A 20,755-nucleotide genomic window follows, 5' to 3' on the forward strand; every position below is an offset into this window, starting at 1 on the left:
AAGAAATCTTCTCCCCGGGGACGTGGGACATGATGGGGGACCCAGGCTACGCCAACCAGATGCCCACCCCAGGAAGAGACTTCTGAGCAGAATCAAGAACAGGATGAAAGCAACTGAAACAGGGTCACGACATGAAATCGCCGAAGCCACCCTGGTTCTTGTCCTCCCCAAGCAGCAGCTGGCCACGCTGCTCCCCCTCGGTGAGTCACTCCCAGCCTTCCAACCAATTGATTCTGGGCTCATTAGCTAGTCCGTCTGTTTTGCTTGTCACCAAAGAACCCTCACTGATACAGACACCAACTGCTCTCTCCTGGGGACATGAGAGAAAAGCCAGAATTACTGACTAAACCTTGGCCTGCAACGTTCTGCAGCCAGGACGGCTGTTTTCCAGCCCAGCAGCTGTCTTCAGTTCAAGCCCGGGAGCCCGGCCCGCTGGGGAGAGATCTCAGAGACCCACGCCCAGAGTTTGAACTGTACCTGCCAACAACTTCCAAAATCTTCCCGTACTCTTCACTTGGGTTTTTTAAAGCTTTCCTCCTGGTGGAAATGTTGTAAAAAAGGTCCTCCACCTGAACAGAAGATTGAGCTTTCTTGTAAATTCAGAGATGTGGAAATAAAGAACAAGCAGTCCACCTACAGCTGGGCCTTAAGGCAGAGAATCCAACTATTTACCGACAGCCCGGGGCAGCCTTAACAAAGGAAATTAGGTGTTATTTCTCCTGCTTCCCACTTGTACTCGCTGATTTCTCAAATAGGTACTGGGGCTTAGCTCGAAGTCAGGCTCTTTGCTTTGTACGGGAATATGAAGACAAATAATGCACAGTCCTGCCCAGAATAGCACAAGATTTAGTGGGGCCAACATACATTTACAGATAATTATAATATCACATGGCATTCAAACATTTTTGAACTAAGAATAATTACATCATTTCTGAGCTCATTGGGGTTCTTAGAAATCACAGCGTGGTCACCCGGAAGTGGATCCCTGTTAACACGAACTTGGAAGCACACGTTCACTGGGCCTCCCGCCTCATCAAGCTCCAGGGAGCTGTGCTCTAGCGGGGGCTGGAGGCGGAGAGGTGGGATGCGTGACAGTGGGATGCTTTACAGAACCACAGGATGGGAAGAGACCACATGTGGCATCATAGAAACAGGGCAGCATCATGGACTTTCTCCTGATGACACACTCAGATCACTCCAACTCCCTCTGAGTGGGCTGGTATTCTTTACTCCATTGCGGGATGAGAAAAGTGAGGTGAGGGGACAGTAAATGACTTGACTGTGGACACACAACCACTGAAGGCAAGGCGGGGACTCTGACCTCTCCTGGGGCCAAGCTCAAGGTTCTTCCAATGCCAACTGCCCTGCCATCCCAAGAAAAGAATCTCCCAGCTTAAAAAGATGAGGGGGTGGACAAAAGCCAAAAATCATTTATCTTGCGTAGAGGGTGAGATCCTGGGGTCTCTATTAACTAACAGAGATTCATTTACTGTTATTTAGAAAGTTCAGAGACAATTTTATTTCAATATTTATATGAAGTTCTTATCCAACAATTCCCCCTCCCGTGTCCCATTCTCACCGTGATCTGGGTCCCCTGATTGCCTGCACATGGCTTAGGAGGAGCTTTCAGCTTTCCATCAGAGTAACTTGCTCTAATCAGAAAACAGAACAGATTATAAACACCCAATAGAAACAGAAGAGATACTTATCCAACGGATAAAAAAGAACATTATGCCAATGACACATTAAAATATAGCCAATGTTATGTATTTTCTTAATAACCATTTCTTTATTTTTCCGCTACTCCCAAATCATTCCAATTGGATACCAAAAAAGTGTATATATATCCCTTTTCTTCTAGCAAATGTTGCTTTTTAGTTCTTGAGTTTTGAGCTACAAAGAATAGTTTTGCCAGTGCCTAAGATGGCAGTCCATTTTCTTCAGTAATTCTGCAATCATTTATTGGGGGGCTACCATGTATCAGGTCTGCAGAGACCCCAGCAACAAAGACAGGCCTTAGAAAGCTCTTGCTCTAGTGAGAGCACAGACTTTTACCAAAAGTGGAGAAAAATGGCCTAAGTCAGTGGTCGGCAAACTCATTAGTCAACAGAGCCAAATATCAACAGTACAACGATTGAAATTTCTTTTGAGAGCCAAATTTTTTAAACTTAAACTTCTTCTAACACCACTTCTTCAAAACAGACTCGCCCAGGCCGTGGTATTTTGTGGAAGAGCCACACTCAAGGGGCCAGAGAGCCGCATGTGGCTCGCGAGCCACAGTTTGCCGACCACGGGGCTAAGTGATCTAGAGAAGGAAACAGCCAGCCTGGGGTGAGAGTGGGGGCAGGTGAAGTGTCACAGAAGAGGTGACAACTCATCCGGGCTCTGGGAGGAATACGTTTCAGGAGGAGAGGTCAGGGAAGATAACCCAGGAAGAGAAAAATAGAAAGAGAAGCACAGAGGCTTTAGAAAACACGGCAGCGGGCGATGTGTGGAGAGCGGGGCTGGAAGGTGGACTGAGAGCACGTTAGGAGGGCGCTGGCTGCCATGATGACGACTGGATTTCACCCCGCCCCGGAGGGGGGCCACTGGAGGTCCTGAGCAGGGGCAAACATGGCCCCAGAGGTGAAGGAACGGGAGTTGTGCCCCAGGCTCCCCATTTTGTGAGAAGGGATTCTAATGGTATCAGCCCTCCCCCACCCAGGTCCTAGGGCAGTTATATTCAGAGTCAAATGCATCAGTGCTGGATACGCTGAAATGCTCCACCGCCCTCTACTTCACATCTGTCTGTTCAAGGGACCCAGAAACAGGCAGAAATGCCCACCAGTGAATGGCCAGAACCTAAAAAAACAGAGATGTGATTCTGATTCCTTGAATCCTGTTTTTGTTCTGTTCTAAGGCCGTTCATCAGTTTCTGAAAACTGTGCCAGCACAACAGATGGTCAGTGGCATCCACACCAAGGCACGCCAGCCCAGGCATGCACGTGTGGCAGGGAGTGGTGGCTCCCGAGCCAGCTGGGCAACCGGGAGCCTCCAGGACCCCAGCCGCAGCCCTGTAGTCAGCTCAAAGCCATACCCTACCATTTAGAATATGTCTGTGTAATAGATAGCTTGCCAGACACATGTAATATGTCACATCTATCTTCAAATAAGATTATCACCTAATAACCTTCCCTAATCCAAAGGGAGGCGAGAAAATTTACCCAAGAGCTCAGCCAAAAAAGGTAACATTGCTGTCTAGATGGGATTACTTTGAGATGCAGACATAAAGCACACCTCTGGGTGAACATCAATGAATAAAAGACGACAGCGCTGTACCTGTATGCGCACTTTCCATCCGCTGTTTTGGTTGTGATAGTAACGTGAGCCACGTGGCTTATGCTGGCCAAAGCCTAGGAAGAAAAGGAAATGGGATGAAAAAAAATTCACTGCTGAGTCAACCCCGTCACATCATTAAGGAAAAGGTTATCTACACTGCCTCCTCCACTCTGTGTTAACATGGCAACAATGCGCACCCTGCTCACTCATTTGGATAACACGTTTTCAAAACAAAAAAGGGCATCAAATTGAATCTGTAGCATAATTACTAACACAAGGGAAAATACATTAAAAGTCCAAAAGGAACACCAAATAATTAATGTATAAATAGCAATTCTGTTTATATATAGAACACGTTAAATATTCTCAGTGATTTATTTTCTAACAATTTTAAAACCTGTACTTCAGAAATGGGTATCAGAGTCACTCCAAATAGATCATATTGTACACATTTTTCAAAATTTCTGTAGGCAATTACATGTTTAGAAATGTAAATTTTAAATTATGCAATTAAGACAAAACAAATTTAAAATGACCAATTTTTCCCCTTTATAATCAAGATCGGTTTCCTAGTCCTTTGAAATCTGTATCTTCTTTCTTTCTTTTTCTTTTTTTGTTAAATCTCACCTGAAGGTGTTTTTCCATTGATTTTGAGAGAGAGGCAGAGAAACGTCGATATGAGAGAGACACATCGATTGGTTGTGGGCCCCAACCAGGGCCGGGGATTGAGCCTGAAACCGAGGTATGTGCCCTTGACCGGAACTGAACCCAGAACCCTTGAGTCCATGGGCTGACGGTCCATCCACTGAGCCAAACCGGTTAGGGCTGTATCTCTTTCACAAGGCTATCTTAGCATATAAAAATGCAACCCAGGCAGTGTGATGGGTCTGTGTGACAGCATCTCAGGAGACAGTGAATGTAGCCCATGGCAGGTTTAGTTCATTAATAAGGAATGCGGCTCAGGCTCAGAGAATTTCTCTGGTTTATGTAATTGAGCTAATTTGCATTATTAAAAATAATTCTGAGACCTGTGTAAGGAAGAACATTACATACACACAGGACTACAGTACCACATAACGCCAGGAAGAGAGGGTGCCTCTGGCAGACGGACCCTTTGTACTGGCATTGGAGCCTTAGAGGAGCACGGGCACTGGAGTCAAACTCGCAGGGTTCCAAACTCTGTGTCAGTTTCCTCGTATGTAAAGCAGGGTAATAACAGACCCTCCCTGCAGAGTGGTCGAGAGTAAGAGAGTTAATATGTACAAAGTGCTGAGAACCAGGGTGGCACACAGAAATCCCTCAATAAATTTTCTTCTTAAATTACAGTGAAATAACAACCCCAAAGATACCCTGCAGCTAGGCGGAGGAGCCAGGAGGTCATGGGCTTAGAAACTGACCCAGGAAATTGCAAAGCCAGAAGGAAACTGCTTTGCTAGAACTCCATCTGAGGCATACTTAAAATCCGGGGAGCCCCAGGGTCGTTACCCTAACACTGCCCTTACCTGTAACAACTCGGGGCTCACCGTGAGCCAGAGGGTGCTTGAGAGCACTCTGGTTTGACCTAAATTACGGCAACTGGGTCACGGTTGCCTTTTCATTTTAAAAAATTAAATAAAAGTAATACATGCATATGATAAGAAAACTGGAAACCTAATTCTCCTCCCCCACCTTCATTCGCATTCCCCCTCAAATAACTACTCCACATCAGCTTCTTGGTACCCCAGCGCCTCCAGAAAGGAATACAGCCCTGCCAACGCTTGACTTGAGACCGAGTGCCAGCCTCTTCTGCCCTCCAGAATTTTAAGATACAACTGTGTTGTTTTAAGCCACTAAGCAGCAGCAGGAATGTAATACAATGTGTTTGAAAAGTATACATATTTTACTTATGAGTGTTATTCTCTATAAATATACCCTAAGGAAATAACTGAATAAAACACAGTGTATATGCATGAATAGTCACCAGAGCATTAAACAGGAAAAAGTAGCAAAGAGCACAAACGTTCAAAATGAAACCATCTGAATAGACCACAGTATATACATGTAATAGAATAGTATGTAGCCATTCAAATTTATGTAGGGGTATTATATAGCGAATAAAAAGATATCCACAGAATATCGTCATAAAAATGTAAGATACATTAGTCTTAAAGATACTTTTGTCTATTTTCTATGTCATATATTCCAATGCTACATCATATAATTTCATCTACATAGATTTCAGTATATATCTTAAAGAATAAGGACTTAAAAATAACCCCTGATGCTATTTTTAAACCAATAAAATTAACAATAATGTCTTAATACTATCAAATAACCAATCTGTGTTCAAATATCTGTGTCTCAAAAAAATGTTACACTTTGCTCAAATCAGAATCCAAGGGAGAGCTATACTTTGGAGATGGTTCATATGGCTCTTAAATCTCTTGTCATCTACAGGTTCCTGCTCCCTTCTCTACTTTTCTTTGCAGTTTACTTGTTGAAGGAAACAAGTCTTTTATCATGTTGTTTCCCAATCTCAGTATCATTTACTGTGCTCCCTTGCTCCTGTATTTTCTGTGTATTGGTACTTACATTTAACTACTGATCAGAGTCCCATTTTATTTTTGGACAGGAAGCCTTTGTAGATGGTATTTCGTTCTTCCATCAAGAAATACATAATGTCATAGGGTTCTCATAGATAAAGTTTATGGTATATTAAGTATTTATAAACAAGTCTCCGTTTTGGCAAATTGAATTTATGTTTGTTTAGATTTACTTTTCTCTAACAAGTAAAAATATCATATCTTGTTTACCTACTGAGAAACATACTGACAAATGGTAGAAATGTCATCACAGGCGGATATTCACACATTTATTTAACCCTTAGCTTACCTCACCGCGAAAGCCATAGGTAGAAATATTAGCTAAATCCTCAAAGGACTGAAGTTTACTTGTAGTGAACCTCTCACATACAATATCTAGATCTTCTTTCTAGAAGACACCAAAAAATAAGTAAATTATTATATTACTCATTTTTCCCCCCCAAATCCTTTTGAATCTCCCTCTTCTTGAATGAATCCAAAAAGATATTCCTCTGAGGGGGAGAGTTTCTAAATTAGCAGTAACTTGCTCACTTGGCCTGGTGCTCCTTCCTTCTCACTGCTCTCATTTCTGTCTCATTGGCTGGTTCTGTTACTCCCTGACAGTGGGGTAACCCCGGACACCACCCTTGGCCCTCTTCTCTACCTACACACACTCTCTTGACAATCTTATCCTGTATCACAGATTTTATAAAGATCACCAGTTTTTATAAAACTTCTTTAGTAAAAATCTAGACATATTTTACAAATACATTTAATTGTAGTAAAAAATTACGGACAAGGGGTTCTTATAAAACTCACTTTGTTCGAAACCCTCTAATAGCATCCCACCTTAGAGTAAAAGCCAAAGATTTCACAATGGCCCACAAGGCTGGACATGATCAGTCTGCTTATCTTTCAGATCTCATCTCCTGTTCCAGTCACACTGGCCTCCTTGCTGATCCTTAAACATGTCAGGCATGCACCCATTTCCTGGTTTTTGCAGGTATTGTTCTCTTTGCCCAGAACACTCAATCTTTAAATGGCCTCATGACTCACTCCTTTGACCTCCTTATTCCCCTGCACAGGGCCCAGTATGGAACAGGAACCCAATAAACAATTATTGTTGCTGTTGAGTTTTTCTGTCAAACAATCCCATCCATAGCCCAGTCTCTAGAACAGGGAAAGGTTCTGCCACTTCCTGCAGGTATCACACGGAGCACACAGACATCTGCTCCTCTGAGGGTCTCCTTACCCTGATGCCGGTGCCATTGTCTTGGATCTGAATCAACTTCAGGCCTCCCTCTTTTACAACCACTTGAATACTTGTGCATTTGGCATCTAAACTGGCAAACCAAACAGAAAAAGAAGTATCAGTCTGTAACTACTTTAATGCACAAATTTTCATATGAGCCAAGGGATAAAAAACAAATTCCAAATAAATATACGACTGTCTGATTCATGTTTTTCCTTTGTTTTACAGGCTCTGTGACTCCACTGTTATGTTTAGAGAAAGGGGAGGGGCAGAAGGGGCTAACCATCATCTCCAATAGGATAGTCATCACCATTTCTGTTCTTCTAGGAAAGTGACTTTAGAAGTAGGTCCTTTCAGCTCATGCCTTTTTCTTACCCTCTTCTCTACTAATTCAACCATCTGTTACTCGAACTTGATTGAGCCTCAGGTTCCTAAATGACTCTATTAAAATGTCGTTAAGCATTCTAAATGTTTTTCTCCACTCTTCCCTTTTCTTTCAGAAAATATATATTGGGGGAAAGAAAATATGGCAATGCACCAAGTTCTTTAAGAAGCTAATAAATATTCTGTACCTTCAGAGAATAGCCTACGAGCACAGAGCACCTGCTAAAGAAAACAGATTCAGGCTGGTGCTGCGTGAGAAAGATAAGTTATGGACTCCTCACACAGAAAATTCCTTATTTTAGAAATAAGACAGTAAGTTACTTAAAGACCTTTCTCAGGAGCCCCTGAGTTGAAGCTGTTTAGCCATTTGGACTTACGTATTAAAAGGAGCATAACTGTATGCTCATAGCAGCACAATTTACCATAGCTAAGATTTGGAAACAACCTAAGTGCCCATCAGCAGATGAGTGGATTAAAAAACTGTGGTACATCTACACAATGGAATACTACGCCGGTATAAAAAAGAAGGAACTTTTACCATTTGCAACAGCATGGACGGAACTGGAGAGCATTATGCAGCTAAGCGAAATAAGCCAGTCAGAGAAAAATAAATATCACATGATCTCACTCATATGTGGGATATAATGATCAACATAATTTGATGAACAAGAATAGATCCAGAGACAAATGGCAGGGGAGGTGAGGGGGGGGGGTTTAGAGAGCAACCAAAGGACTTGTATGCATGCATATTAGCATAACCAATGGACACAGACACTGGGGGGGGGGGGCGGGCAGGGGAGCCTTGCCTGGGGTGGGAATGGCTGGGCTGGGGGGGGGGGGGGGAGGGAGACATATGTAAAACTTTAGACAATAAAAAAAAAAGCATAACTGGATCCATAAAAAGCCTCTGCTTATGGAATTAATGAGAAGCTACTGAGCTAATGTTTAGTTTTGTTGTACAGGATTCTGTCTGGCACAGTACAATAGGCCCAGCATGTTCAGTGTTAATTCTAACACTGGAGACACAAGCCAGCCTTTATAAATTAGACCAAGTCAAAAGGAGAAGCCCTCCCTGGGTTCCCTGTTCCTTCTATTGTCTACCTTCTAATTCTCCGCATGCCCTTGCCAGTCCTTTCTGAGCCACTGTCCTTTCAGTCCCGCTATCCCGGGCAGTTTATGTTTTCACAACAAATCCCTTTACAAATGTGGCCTTCTTCGCTGGGGCATTTTTTATTTTCTTTTAAGGTATGGGTTTTATTAATAACAATTGACTTGAACACAAAGGATCTTACACAATGTTAGGAACATGTCTTTTTTTTTTTGAGGTTTACCGCTTACACCATCTTTCTTTCCATGTTTTTAACCTTTTCCCGCCACGTTGTGTGGCATTTCCAAACTTCAGAACCCACGGAATACCCCATAAAAGGGCAGGAAAGCACAAAGTGGGATCATTAATTTGGCAATAGGAAAATCACAAGTTAAACCCAGAGGAAGATCATCAGCCTGCCCTAAAATCTTGACAATTTACTTATAATAAAACTCAAAACTTGTACTCTTGAATGTGCATGATTTTTTGAAATAAGCATGTAACTGATAAGATGAAGGATGAAGGGAGATGTTTTCCCCCCACCGAAGATTTGCATCTTTTGCGTATATGATTTTAGAGGCAATTCCTTTAGTTAATGGCACCATTAAAATGACCCTGCGTTAGCCCCCTGCGTGCGCCCCCTGTAATCCTAGAAAAGTCTCGCGACAGCGCGAGGGATGCGAGAAGGCAGGACCCCCAAAGCCTCCGCCACTGTGGGCATGCGCCGTACACGCCTCCGCCCAGGGCAGGGAGGCGTGTCCGCGCCATGCCAGCGCGGCCCGTTAAGTCGTAGCTTTAAAGGAAGCCCGGCTCCGACTCCCTCCGTACCAGTTCTCGATCATCTCCTTGATGGCATTAGCCGGCCGCTGGATAACTTCCCCTGCCGCGATGCGGTTCACCACAGTCTCGTCCAGCCGCCGAATAACGCCCGCTACAAGCGACATTTTGGCGCCACAGGAGTCCAGGTCACGTCGAGATGCTCACTGGACGTGCCGTCAGCCAATCACTACAGTTCTTCGTGCTTACGCTATTCCCTTAACTCTGTGTACGCGGTCCGGCCCCCCTCCCCCACCCTTTCCAGCAGCAGCGCCGTTTCCGAGTGAGGGAGCTGTTGATTGGGCAGCTTGAATGTCAGTCAAGTGTCTTAGGTCCGTGGGTTCCTGGGCCTCTTCGTCCCTCCCTAAAGCAGCTTCCGCCAAGTAGCTAGACGGATTTGCGCTTGCGCGACAGAAATCACGGTCCGCTCTTTCGGCCAATCGGAACGCAGATGCCCTAGCGGGCGCTCGGTGTCGCGCGGCTGGGGTGATCTTGCGCAGAGCGTAGGTGGCGTTTGGCGCTTGCTCTTACTCCGCCTGTCTCTCTGCAGCCTCCAGGAGATCTGCTCCGCTCTTCTAGCCTCCGGAATCATGTGGATGACACCTAAGAGAAGCAAAATGGAAGTCGAGGAGGCTCGGGGGTTCCGGCCCGAGTGGACCCAGCGTTATTTGGTGGTGGAGCCTCCGGAGGGCGAAGGGGCCCTCTGCCTGGTCTGCGCCCACCTCGTCGTATCCGCTTGCGAACGCGACGTCAGGCGCCACTACGAGGCCGAGCACAGGTACTACCAGCGGTATGTGGAGGAGGGCGAGCGCGAGGCCCTGGTGGAGCGCCTGCGGCAGGGCGACATCCCCGAGATCGTCCCGCCCACTCCCGAGGAGAGAGCGGCGCGTGCAGGCCTCGGGATCGCCCGCCTCTTGGCCTTGAGGGGTCGCGGCGGGGGTGAGGGGGACTTTGTATACCAGTGCCTGGAGGTGATGCTGAATGATGTGCTGCCGGATCACGTAGGCGTTTTGGGTGGCATTGATTTATCTCCAGAGACCATCCGGCAGAGGGTCCTGAACATGAACGAAAATCTGCGCAGTCAGCTTTTTAACCGAGCCAAGGACTTTAGAGCCTATTCCCTTGCCTTGGATGACCAGGCTTTCGTGGCCTATGAGAACTACCTCCTGGTTTTTGTCCGCGGCGTGGACGTGGACTTGGAGGTGCAAGAAGAGCTTCTGACCATAATCAACCTGACTAATCACTTCAGTGTCGGTGCTCTCATGGCGGCAATCCTTGAGGCCCTGCAGACGGCAGGGCTTAGCTTGCAGCGAATGGTTGGACTGACCACAACCCACACTCTGAGGATGATTGGTGAGAACTCTGGACTGGTGTCGTACATGAGAGAAAAGGCTGTAAGCCCCAACTGTTGGAATGTCATCCATTATTCGGGATTCCTTCACTTGGAACTGTTGAGCTCCTACGATGTAGATGTTAATCAGGTCATAAGTACCGTATCTGACTGGATACTTTTGATTAAGACAAGAGGCATCAGGCGACCCGAATTTCAGGCTTTACTAACTTCATCTGAATCAGAGCATGGCGAAAGGGTGAATGGACGGTGTCTGAACAATTGGCTAAGAAGAGGGAAGACTTTAAAACTAATATTTTCATTAAGGAAAGAGATAGAAGCCTTCTTGGCTTCGGTAGGGGCAACAACAGTCCATTTCTCAGACCCAGAGTGGCTTTGTGATTTTGGCTTCTTGGTGGATATTATGAACCACCTCCGAGAACTCAGTGAACTGCTGCGATTCAATAGAGTCTTTGCTGCTACTGCATTTGACCATATTTGTAGCTTTGATGCTAAGTTGAATTTACTGCACAGACATATTGAGGAAAAAAATCTAACACACTTTGCTGCCTTGAGAGAAGTCGTTGATGAGCTTAAACAGCATATTAAAGAAGAAGATAAGATACTTGATCCGGGGAGGTATAAAGTGGTGATCTGTCGCCTGCAAAAAGAATTTGATAGACATTTCAAGGACCTCAAGTTCATTAAAAAGGACTTGGAACTGTTTGCAAATCCGTTTAACTTTAAAGCTGAACATGCACCTATTGCAGTAAGGATGGAGCTAACAAAACTTCAAGCAAATTCTGACCTTTGGGAGGAATACAGAAACAAAGACCTGGGGCAGTTCTATGCTGGATTGTCTGCTGAAACCTACCCGATTATCAAAGGGGTTGCCTATAAGGTGGCATCCTTGTTTGATAGTAGTGAAATCTGCGAAAAGGCTTTTTCATATTTGGTTAGAAACCAACACACTTTGAGCCAGCCGTTGACAGATGAGCATCTCCACGCCCTGTTTAGGATCGCCACAACTGAAATGGAGCCACATTGGGATGCTCTTGTGAGAGCAAGAAATCCGCCTAATCCATAAGCTTTTGTGGTACGACATTGAAATACTCAACGAGAATCCAGTCCTAAAAGCAAAAATTTTGATTTTTCGAGTTTACTCCTTTGGAGCGTGAGAAAGCACTAAGTTTATTCATTTAAGTTGATAACAATTGAGATTCTTCTGACTTTTTTTTTTTTTTTCATCTCAAGGGGCAGCATGGACTAGAACATGCAAACACCTCTTTTCAAACTTAATGTCAAAGTCATTGTCTTTTGCTTTTATGACATAATTGTGTTTAAAGAAGTTTAGTACTGATGATGTGAGTTGACTTTGGAGTCTGTTTTTAAGGTGTTTTGAAGAAATTTTAGGTCATATTTTAATGAAATGTTAAAATTCTGATGCATATAGTCTAAAATTATTATCTCCTTCATTGTATGTTTGAGCCTATTTGCAGAAATTCACGTAGCAAGTTCAGAAGTTTCTGAAAAGGAAGAACATACATTCAATGGAGGTACTTGACTATCAAAATGTTTGAAACTTTTAAAAATCATTTGTGAGTCAGGGGTAAATATTGGCAGATTTCCTCCCTCTTACCTCTTCCCTATCCACCACAGTAATAATGATATTCCTAATAGAGGAAATAATCAAATAAAATTTTAGGAGCAAGAATTATTTTTAAATTGCTAATTAGAAGGCTTCTTGCAATTTGGAGGTCAGACTAACCAATTATTGGAGGTTTCCCCTGAATTTTTCACAATTGGGTGCTGTTTTACTAGCTCACCTATTAAAGGACTATGGTAAGTATAGAATTTTAATGATTACCCATTAGTAATGCTTTTTTTTCTATTGTAGACATATGTTTGGCCCTGTCAAGAAGGATAAAGCAAAAATATTTTTGCACTCCAGGATCAGGAGGTGTGAGATACTTTAGCTTCTTTGTCCTATCTGCATGGGTGTTACTGCTTTATAAAGAAATCCTGCTTAAAGGAAACTTTTTACTTTATAGTGATATACCAGATTTTGTTAGCTGATAGAAGTGCATTTATTAGAGATTTTGAAGCTGCTTCACATTCTGTATTTAAGACAGTGCACAAGTAGAAATATTTAACTCAAGAAGCAGCTTTATTCAGATTTTAGGAATTTCATATTTCTAGTGAGCCATCTGCTTTGTGCTAAAACAGTAATTTTCAAACTTATGTTAACTATGAAAAGGAAATTGTACAGTAAAGCCAAATATGTAAAATGACTTCAAAACAGGACCCAGTTTATAGATCCATATTTGAAAACGTGTGCTAAAGTCCTGTCTTAACTATTGTTACACATTATTCTATGGTCATTAGTCAGCAAATTCAAGGAACCAGGATACAACTAGGAATTGAAAAGGAATTGATGCCTCAGCAATCAAAATAGTGCCAAAAGAACCAACTTGTGCAAGTGGTTCTCAATCAGAGGCAGTCAACTCTCCAGAGGATGTTGGGACATACAGGGGATTTTTTTTGGTTGTCCTATTTGGTGGGCGTTTCTGCTGGCATTTAAGTGCATAGGTCAACCTGGCACAGGAATTATCATTCCTCTCAAAGTGCCAGTAGGACCCCCCAATGTAGATTATTATTTTATTTTGAGGGACAGGGAAAATTACCGGTAGAAACAAAATTAGAAGAACAAGTTGGACAAACTTGATAGGGGAGACTACTTCCAACATTCTGAGTTTGGCTGGTAAGGTAAAAGCCTCGACATGTTCCGGTAGCTCACAGTAGCATTTATAAATCTGTAATTGATACTGAACCAGATTAAAGGACTCTATTCTGTTATATATAATTCATTGAGGGTAGAAAAGCAAGTGTTATAACAAGATGCTTGTCAAGAATGGTCAAGTTGAGATTTTGGTAAACAGAGTAGGCTTAAAACAACACAGTGAAAATCCAACAAAACAAAAAAAATCTACCAGTAATTTCCCAATAGTTTGGAGTATTCTCTTTCACAGCAAGTGCTTTATTGAAAGAATGATTAGAATACCTGAAAGCTGCTTCTGCTTTCTAACCTGGTTCCTCAAATATTGAAGTCTTGTACATTTTGTGAAGTTCTAGTATATATTTTGCTTACAGTAATAATAAAATTAGTTTGCATCGTATAGTCATTGAGTGGGTGGGGAGGGGAGATATAAGGAAAGGATTTTAAATTGACCATGAGTAATAGAGAATTTGCTATAAACTAGTCTTGTTTGTAGAAGAAAAATGTGTATTTTACTGTTTTCTGTGTTAAGTAATTCTGTTACTGCATGGCAGGTTTTTTTAAAATATTTTTTATAAAGTAGTTGTTACTGGTCTGTCGTGTCAGTGAATACAGTTAAAATAAGTACTATTTTTTAAAGAAACTTAACGTCTCTATATTTCCCATTTCTACTAGTTTTCTTAAACGATTTGTCTGTATTCCTGTTGTCCCACATTGCCACTCAAACTGCTCAATCAAGCTCACAAAGTTTTTGTGAATATTCTTACCCTCTGATACCACCACCACCGACCACTCCTTGAAGTAGATGTTTACTTGACTTCGGGGAGATACCGTCTCCAGGTATGCTTGCTCAGTCTTCTTTGCAGGTACCTCTTTCCCTTAAATATCTGTGTTCTTGGGATAGTTAAGTTTTCTTATTCTACATCATCTTAACTGATCCCATTTCCTTTCATGGTTTCAAGTATCACCTATATGCAAATGATTCCCAAGTTTATATCTCCTTTCTAAGCCTTTCCTAACTCATATATCTAATTGCCAACTTAGGTCCATTTTGCTGTCTCAGGGCAGCACAGTAAGTATGTCATTGATCTTGCCCCTAAACCTGCTTCTGTCATGTTTCCCCTTTTGGTAAGTGGTACCACCACTACCACCCATTCAGTTGCCCTTGCCTAAGCTAAAACCTGAGTTATCCATGAGTTTCCCTCTTTATACATCATAACGTTCACAAAAACCTTTCTGTTCAAGTCCACCGTCTAAATTTTTCTTAATTCTCCAGTGCTACTCTTCTAATTCAGGCCATCAACCTACCTAAATGATAACAACAGCCTCCTCATTAGCCTCCCTTCCTCTGGTTTTGATCCCTTTCCACACTGCAGCCAGACTGTTCCAAAAGGCATATCTGGTCATATCACTCCACTGCTTTCACCATTGCTCTGAAGGATAAGGTACATTTCTGTTCATCTTTCAGTTCTCACTTTATATACCACTTCCTCTAGGAAGCCTTCATTGATGCCCACTAGACTATGTACCCTTTCTACGCCCTCCCTAAATACCCTTTTTTTCCCCCAGCCATATACTTAACACACTTAATTGTTACTTGTTATTAATCACTGCTATACTGTAAGCTTTATACGGGCAGGGACATCATGCCTTGCTCAGTGTTATATCTGTAGTGATTAGCACAATGCCTGGTGTTTCAATAAATGTTTGAATGAATAAGTGTTTGTGTAGTGTTTCACAATCTTGGAAGCCCTTTCTCAGTCTCATTTGACCTTCACTGTGGTCCTCTCTTAGACTGCTCACTGGATAATTGTTATCCACATATTACAAATTAAGGAATGAAACAAAGTTCTTTGTGACTAAAAATCTCATTGTATTCCCAGAATGTAGCTCAGTGCTTGGCATGTGGCTCGAATATTTATTATGTGAATATTGGGGAAACATTTAGATTGCCCTAGTAAACATAAGTAGTAAAGCCAGGATTCAAATCGAGGTATACTTAACATAAGTCCACTATGTAATATTAAGTCATTACCTTCTTGATACAGAAATCTTAATACATATTTTTTTAATTTCTTAAGGAACCTGGATGAAAAATACTGGACAACTATGTAGTGGACTAAAACAATAGTTAAGTAATTAAAAAGTTACATTTAGTATCATTAAAGATAATGCTGCTTAAGAGTTAATATCGCCCTAGCGGGTTTGGCTCAGTGGATGGAGCGTTGGCCTGTGGACCGAAGGGTCCTGGATTTGATTCTGGTCAAGGGCACATACCTCGGTTGCAGGCTCCGTGCAGGAGGCAAGCAATTGATGTGTTTCTCTCACATTGATACTTCTTTTTTTTTTTCTTTTTTCTTTTTTTTTTAAATATCTATTTTATTGATTTTTTACAGAGAGGAAGAGAGAGGGATAGAGAGTTAGAAACATCGATGAGAGAGAAACATCGATCAGCTGCCTCTTGCACACCCCCTACTGGGGATGTGCCCGCAACCAAGGTACATTCCCTTGACCGGAATCGAACCTGGGACCCTTGAGTCTGCAGGCCGACGCTCTATCCACTGAGCCAAACCGGTTTCGGCACATTGATACTTCTTGCTGTCTTTCCCTCTCTCTTCCACTCTCCCTAAAAATTAATGGAAAAATATCCTCAGGTGATGATTTAATAATAATTTTTTAAAAAGAGTTAATGTCCATTTTCCTTTTGTAAGCATCAACCCTAGAAGGAAATGGCATACAATTTATTTGCTATTTTTCTTTACAAACAATTTCTGGCTCTTGGATTTAAAAGTAAGTAAATTTAACAAAATATTAGAGAAGTGGCTCAGTCAGCCCTCCTGGTGACTAAATATTTAGTTCACCTGCAGATTGTCCTTGACTCCTCCTCAATGAAGATAACTCAAAAGTGACATCTAGCCAACAGATGATAGAAGAGCCATACCTTTAGAATCTTCTTGAGCCATTTTGTCCAATTTAAGGGATTAACTAGTGTTACACTTTTAATTGGATTTTAATATGAGGCACATTACTCTTTCAGAGATCTCAACATTAGGTATGATAATCAGTGATTTCACCCTTGCTGCAAAACTGGGTTTTAAGCAACCTTTGGATTAAAGCATTTCTCATTTTTAAAAAATATATTTTTATTGATTTCAGAGAGGAAGGAGAGGGAGAGAGCTAGAAATATCATTGATGAGAGAGAATCATGGACCAGCCGTCTCCTGCACGCGCCCTCGTGGGGATCGAGCCTGTAACCCAGACATTGTGCCCTTGACCGGAATTGAACCTGGGACTCTCCAGTCCGCAGGCAAACGCTCTATCCACTGAGCAAACCAGCCAGGGCTCATTTTTATCTTTTTGTAATTGAGAAGTGGCCTCATCTTAACTCAATAGGTAATTGAATTTGTGAATGCTCTCTATTTCCTTGCATTTCTGCTTGGAAACTCTTTTCTGAGTTTATCTCTTTCCTGTCCAGTTTGTCCAATGCATCCAATAGCAACCATAACATTTGTTTTCTTTTTTTCTTTAGTAAAGGGTTCATTATTGGCCTTCCAGCTTCTCTCAAGGGGCAGTTTCGCCTGGCCATAATAGGAATTGCCCTTGCATAAGTTACTTCTTCCATCCTCCACTAGCAGTGTCTTGACTGTCTACCAGCCAGCCAATGTTCAGTATTTTATGTGTTATTGTGGGTTTTTTTTTTAACAACTAGTTTCTGTATAAGGATGGGGTAGGGTGCCATAACAACCACAGAAATCTCAATACCTCACTTCTCTCTCACTTGGGCAGGGACTTTGCCTTAGGTCAGGGGTTTACCACAGGTAAAATGTGTCCTGTGCTTGTTTCTATATATAGTTTTATTGGAAGACAGCCTTGCCCATTTACTTCTATATTATCTATGGCCACTTTTGCTCTACAAATGGCAGAGTTGAGTAATTGTGACAGAGTGGCCCACAAAGTCTAAATATGTACCATGCGACCCTTCATAGACAACATTAACTGATCCCTGCTCTTCAGTTGTCCTCATTGTGAGACTCAGGCCCACCAAGAAGACACCATCTAGGGTGTGGTTGCTCACTTGGGGAAATGAGAAGAGTATGGCAATTCACTCATAGGTCCTTAAAGCACTTTCATTGGCTAAAGTAAATCACATGACCACACCAAAGTTCACGGAATATCATTCCATGTGCCTGGAAGGAAAACCAAAATTATTTGGAAGACAATACTATTGCTTAACACATGGTTATATCTCCATTTATATAATTCCTTTCAAAATATATATTTTTATATTCTCACCGAGAATATGTTTAGAGAGAGGAAGGAAGAAAGGGGAAAAAACAACATGAGAAACACCTATCAGTTGCTTTCTGTATGCACCCCGACTGGGGATCAAACCCAGAACCTGGGTATGTGCCCTGACTGGAAATTGAACCCGCAGCCTTTTGATGTACGGGATAATGCTCCAACCAGCTGAACCATTTTTTTTTATATGTGTAAGGATCCTATATATATTTTTTCTGTGAACTGTCTGCTCAAATCTTTTGCCCATTTTTCTGTTGGGCTGTTGACCTTGTAAAATTTTTAGGAACTCCTTATATATTAGGGATATTAGTCCTTTGACTGTGATATAAATTATAAATATTTACCCAATGTGTTATTTTTTTCTGATTTTATTTATATGGGTTTTTTTCCCCCATGAGAAAATCGGTTTTTCTTACACACCCCTAGCTGGATTAACTAAGAAAAAAAGAGAAGAGACAAATGACTATAATCAAGGGCCTTTATGATTAAAGTAGAGGAATATTGCTTCGTGGAGTGTAAAAGGAGGTGATGCAAAGTATATACTCTGGATTAATTGGTTTGCATATGAAAGGCATATTCCAAGGGGAGTAGGAATTAAGTAGCAATATCAGGAATTAGCCAGCCCTGGGTCGATCAGTCTCTCTTGGATCAGCAAGGTCCCAGATGCCAAAGCATCAAGAATACAGAAAATATGCTTAATACAAGGGGTACCTTCCATTCCTGGCAGGGAAAAGGTAAGTACCAGCTCAAGGATAGCTGACTTAACGCTTGCAGTTGTTTGGAGGACTCATTTCAGGAGTTTCCTATTCGAAAGAACACTGCTCTTGCTTCCAGCATGGGCACATCGATCAAGGGTTTGATGGAAAATTCAGTTCTGGCGTTTGTGTTTGGCTTTTTCCCTCAAGTTTTCAGGTAAGCCCACCAGCCCACTACTACGTTCAGATTAAGTTCTACCTACAGCATCTGGTTTAGTCTCCTTCTGGTGGACCAGATGAGTCACCAAGACAAGTCAGGAAAATTATGTGGTCAGTGGGAATATGGAGGGTATAGTTGGAAGGATAAATAATGGTGCGGATTCCTTTATGGCCCATTGATTGTGGCCTTTCTCTGCTGCTCCTTTACCAGGTAAGCTTGACCGTTATCCCTTGTCTTAAACACAGGCAAAAAGAGCACCAGTCTCTTCCCCAAAGCAGCCATAGGTGACCTCTGAAGATGGTTTGCTATTTGCTAGACCCAGAAAACCCCACAAAATCATGCAAATCAAGAGGCTCCAATCTCCGCGATCACTTCAAGAGCACGCGTGAAACTGCCCAGGCCATCAAGGGCATGTATATTCAAAAAGCCACCAAGTATCTGAAGGACGTCACCTTAAAGAAGCAGTGTGTGCCGTTCCGTCGTTACAATGGTGGCGTTGGTAGGTGTGCCCAGGCAAAACAGTGGGCTGGACACAGAGTCGGTGGCCCAAAAAGTGCTGAATTTCTGCTGCACATGCTGAAAAGTGCCGAGAGCAATGCTGAACTTAAGGATTTAGATGTAGACTCTGGTCATCGAGCACATTCAGGTGAACAAAGCCCCCAAGATGCGGCATAGAACCTACAGAGCTCATGGGCGGATTAACCCACACGTGAGCTCTCCCTGCCACATTGAGGTGATCCTCACTGGAAAGGAGCAGATTGTTCCTAAACCAGAAGAGGAGGTGGCACAGAAGAAAAAGATATCTCAGAAGAAACTGAAGAAAAACATGGCCCGGGAGTAAATTCAGCATAAAATAAATCTAAATAAAAGTAAAAGCAGAAAGAAAGAAAAAAAAGAGCACCAGTTACCCACCCTTAGTTGGTAGTTCCAAATATATCTTTGTTTGCTCCTGCTCTCATAGCCATATAGAAGTATGGCCTTCTCTATGTGCTATCCAATGTCAATTTTTAAAGCTTGAGGGTGTGTACATGGAGACATTTCTTGTCTTTTGTGTATGTTTAAAAATTCCATAACAAAAATGAATCAAGTCAAGTTTACACTCATTAGTATGGATACTAAGAAAACAAAAACCGCCCTAGTTGGTTTGGCTTAGTGGATAGAGCGTTAGTCTGGGGACTGAAGGGTCCCGGGTATGAGTCCAGTCAAGGGCACATGCCCAGTTGTGGGCTCAATCCCCAGTGTGGGGCGTGCGGGAGGCAGCCAATCAGTCTCTCATCATTGATGTTTCTATCTCTCTTTCCCTCTCCCTTCCTCTCTGAAATCAGTCAAAATATATTAAAACACACACACACACACACAACAGAATAAGTGTCAGCAAGGATGTGGAGATACTGGAGCCCTTGTGTGTTTTTGATGGGAATGTAAAATGGTGCAATCACTGTAGAAAACAGTATGGCAGTTCCTCAAAAAATTAAAAACAATTATCATATGATCCAGCATTTCCACTTCTGAGAAGGAGGGCGTTCAAAGAGGTATTTTTGTACTCAAGTGCATAGCAGCATTCACAATAGTCAAAAGATGGAAGCAATGGATGGATAAACAAAATGAGATATATACATACAATAGAATATTACTCAGCTTTACAAAGGAAATGGATGAACCTTGAGGACATAATGCTAAGTGAAATAAACCAGTCACAAAAAGACAAGTACTGTTTGATTCCACTACATTGTCAAGCTTGACACACAGTGTAACATTCATAGACAGCCCAGCTGGTGTGGCTCAGTGATTTAGCATTGACCTACGAACCAGGAGGTCACAGTTCGATTCCTGGTCAGGGCACATGCCCAGATTCGATCCCTAGTAGGGGGTGTGCAGGAGGGAGCTGATGGATGATTCTCTCTCATTAATCTTTCTGTCTCTCCCTCTTCTTTCCTCTCTGAAATCAATAAAAAAAAAATTTTTTTTAAAGCTCCTAGACAGAGTAGAAAGATTGTTGCCAGAGGCTGGGGGATGT

General features: G+C 42.3%; 2 protein-coding genes and 1 pseudogene across 2 annotated transcripts in view; 2 read left to right on the forward strand and 1 right to left on the reverse strand.

Annotated features, from left to right (window-relative positions):
• The window catches only part of MLH1 (mutL homolog 1), a 32,529-nt gene extending 22,967 nt beyond the window's left edge, over positions 1-9,562 (reverse strand). The window contains exons 1-6 of the mRNA XM_008154103.3: positions 9,431-9,562; positions 7,132-7,222; positions 6,190-6,288; positions 3,319-3,392; positions 1,580-1,652; positions 478-569 (exon numbers count right to left, since the gene is read on the reverse strand). Coding sequence (XP_008152325.2) covers positions 478-569; positions 1,580-1,652; positions 3,319-3,392; positions 6,190-6,288; positions 7,132-7,222; positions 9,431-9,546 — 545 coding nt within the window. The 5' untranslated portion in view covers positions 9,547-9,562. The remainder of the gene's footprint in view (positions 1-477; positions 570-1,579; positions 1,653-3,318; positions 3,393-6,189; positions 6,289-7,131; positions 7,223-9,430) is intronic.
• Positions 9,563-9,942: 380 nt separating this feature from the next.
• On the forward strand, positions 9,943-15,237 carry EPM2AIP1 (EPM2A interacting protein 1). Its single transcript, XM_028131247.2, has one exon. It carries the CDS (start codon positions 10,009-10,011, stop codon positions 11,833-11,835), a length of 1,827 nt encoding a protein of 608 aa, XP_027987048.1. The 5' UTR covers positions 9,943-10,008; the 3' UTR covers positions 11,836-15,237.
• Positions 15,238-19,011: 3,774 nt separating this feature from the next.
• Positions 19,012-19,600, forward strand: LOC103297397 (60S ribosomal protein L17-like; annotated as a pseudogene).
• The last annotated feature ends 1,155 nt before the right edge of the window (positions 19,601-20,755 follow it).

This window comes from Eptesicus fuscus, chromosome 18, assembly GCF_027574615.1.
Source record: "Eptesicus fuscus isolate TK198812 chromosome 18, DD_ASM_mEF_20220401, whole genome shotgun sequence".
NCBI lineage: Eukaryota > Metazoa > Chordata > Mammalia > Chiroptera > Vespertilionidae > Eptesicus > Eptesicus fuscus.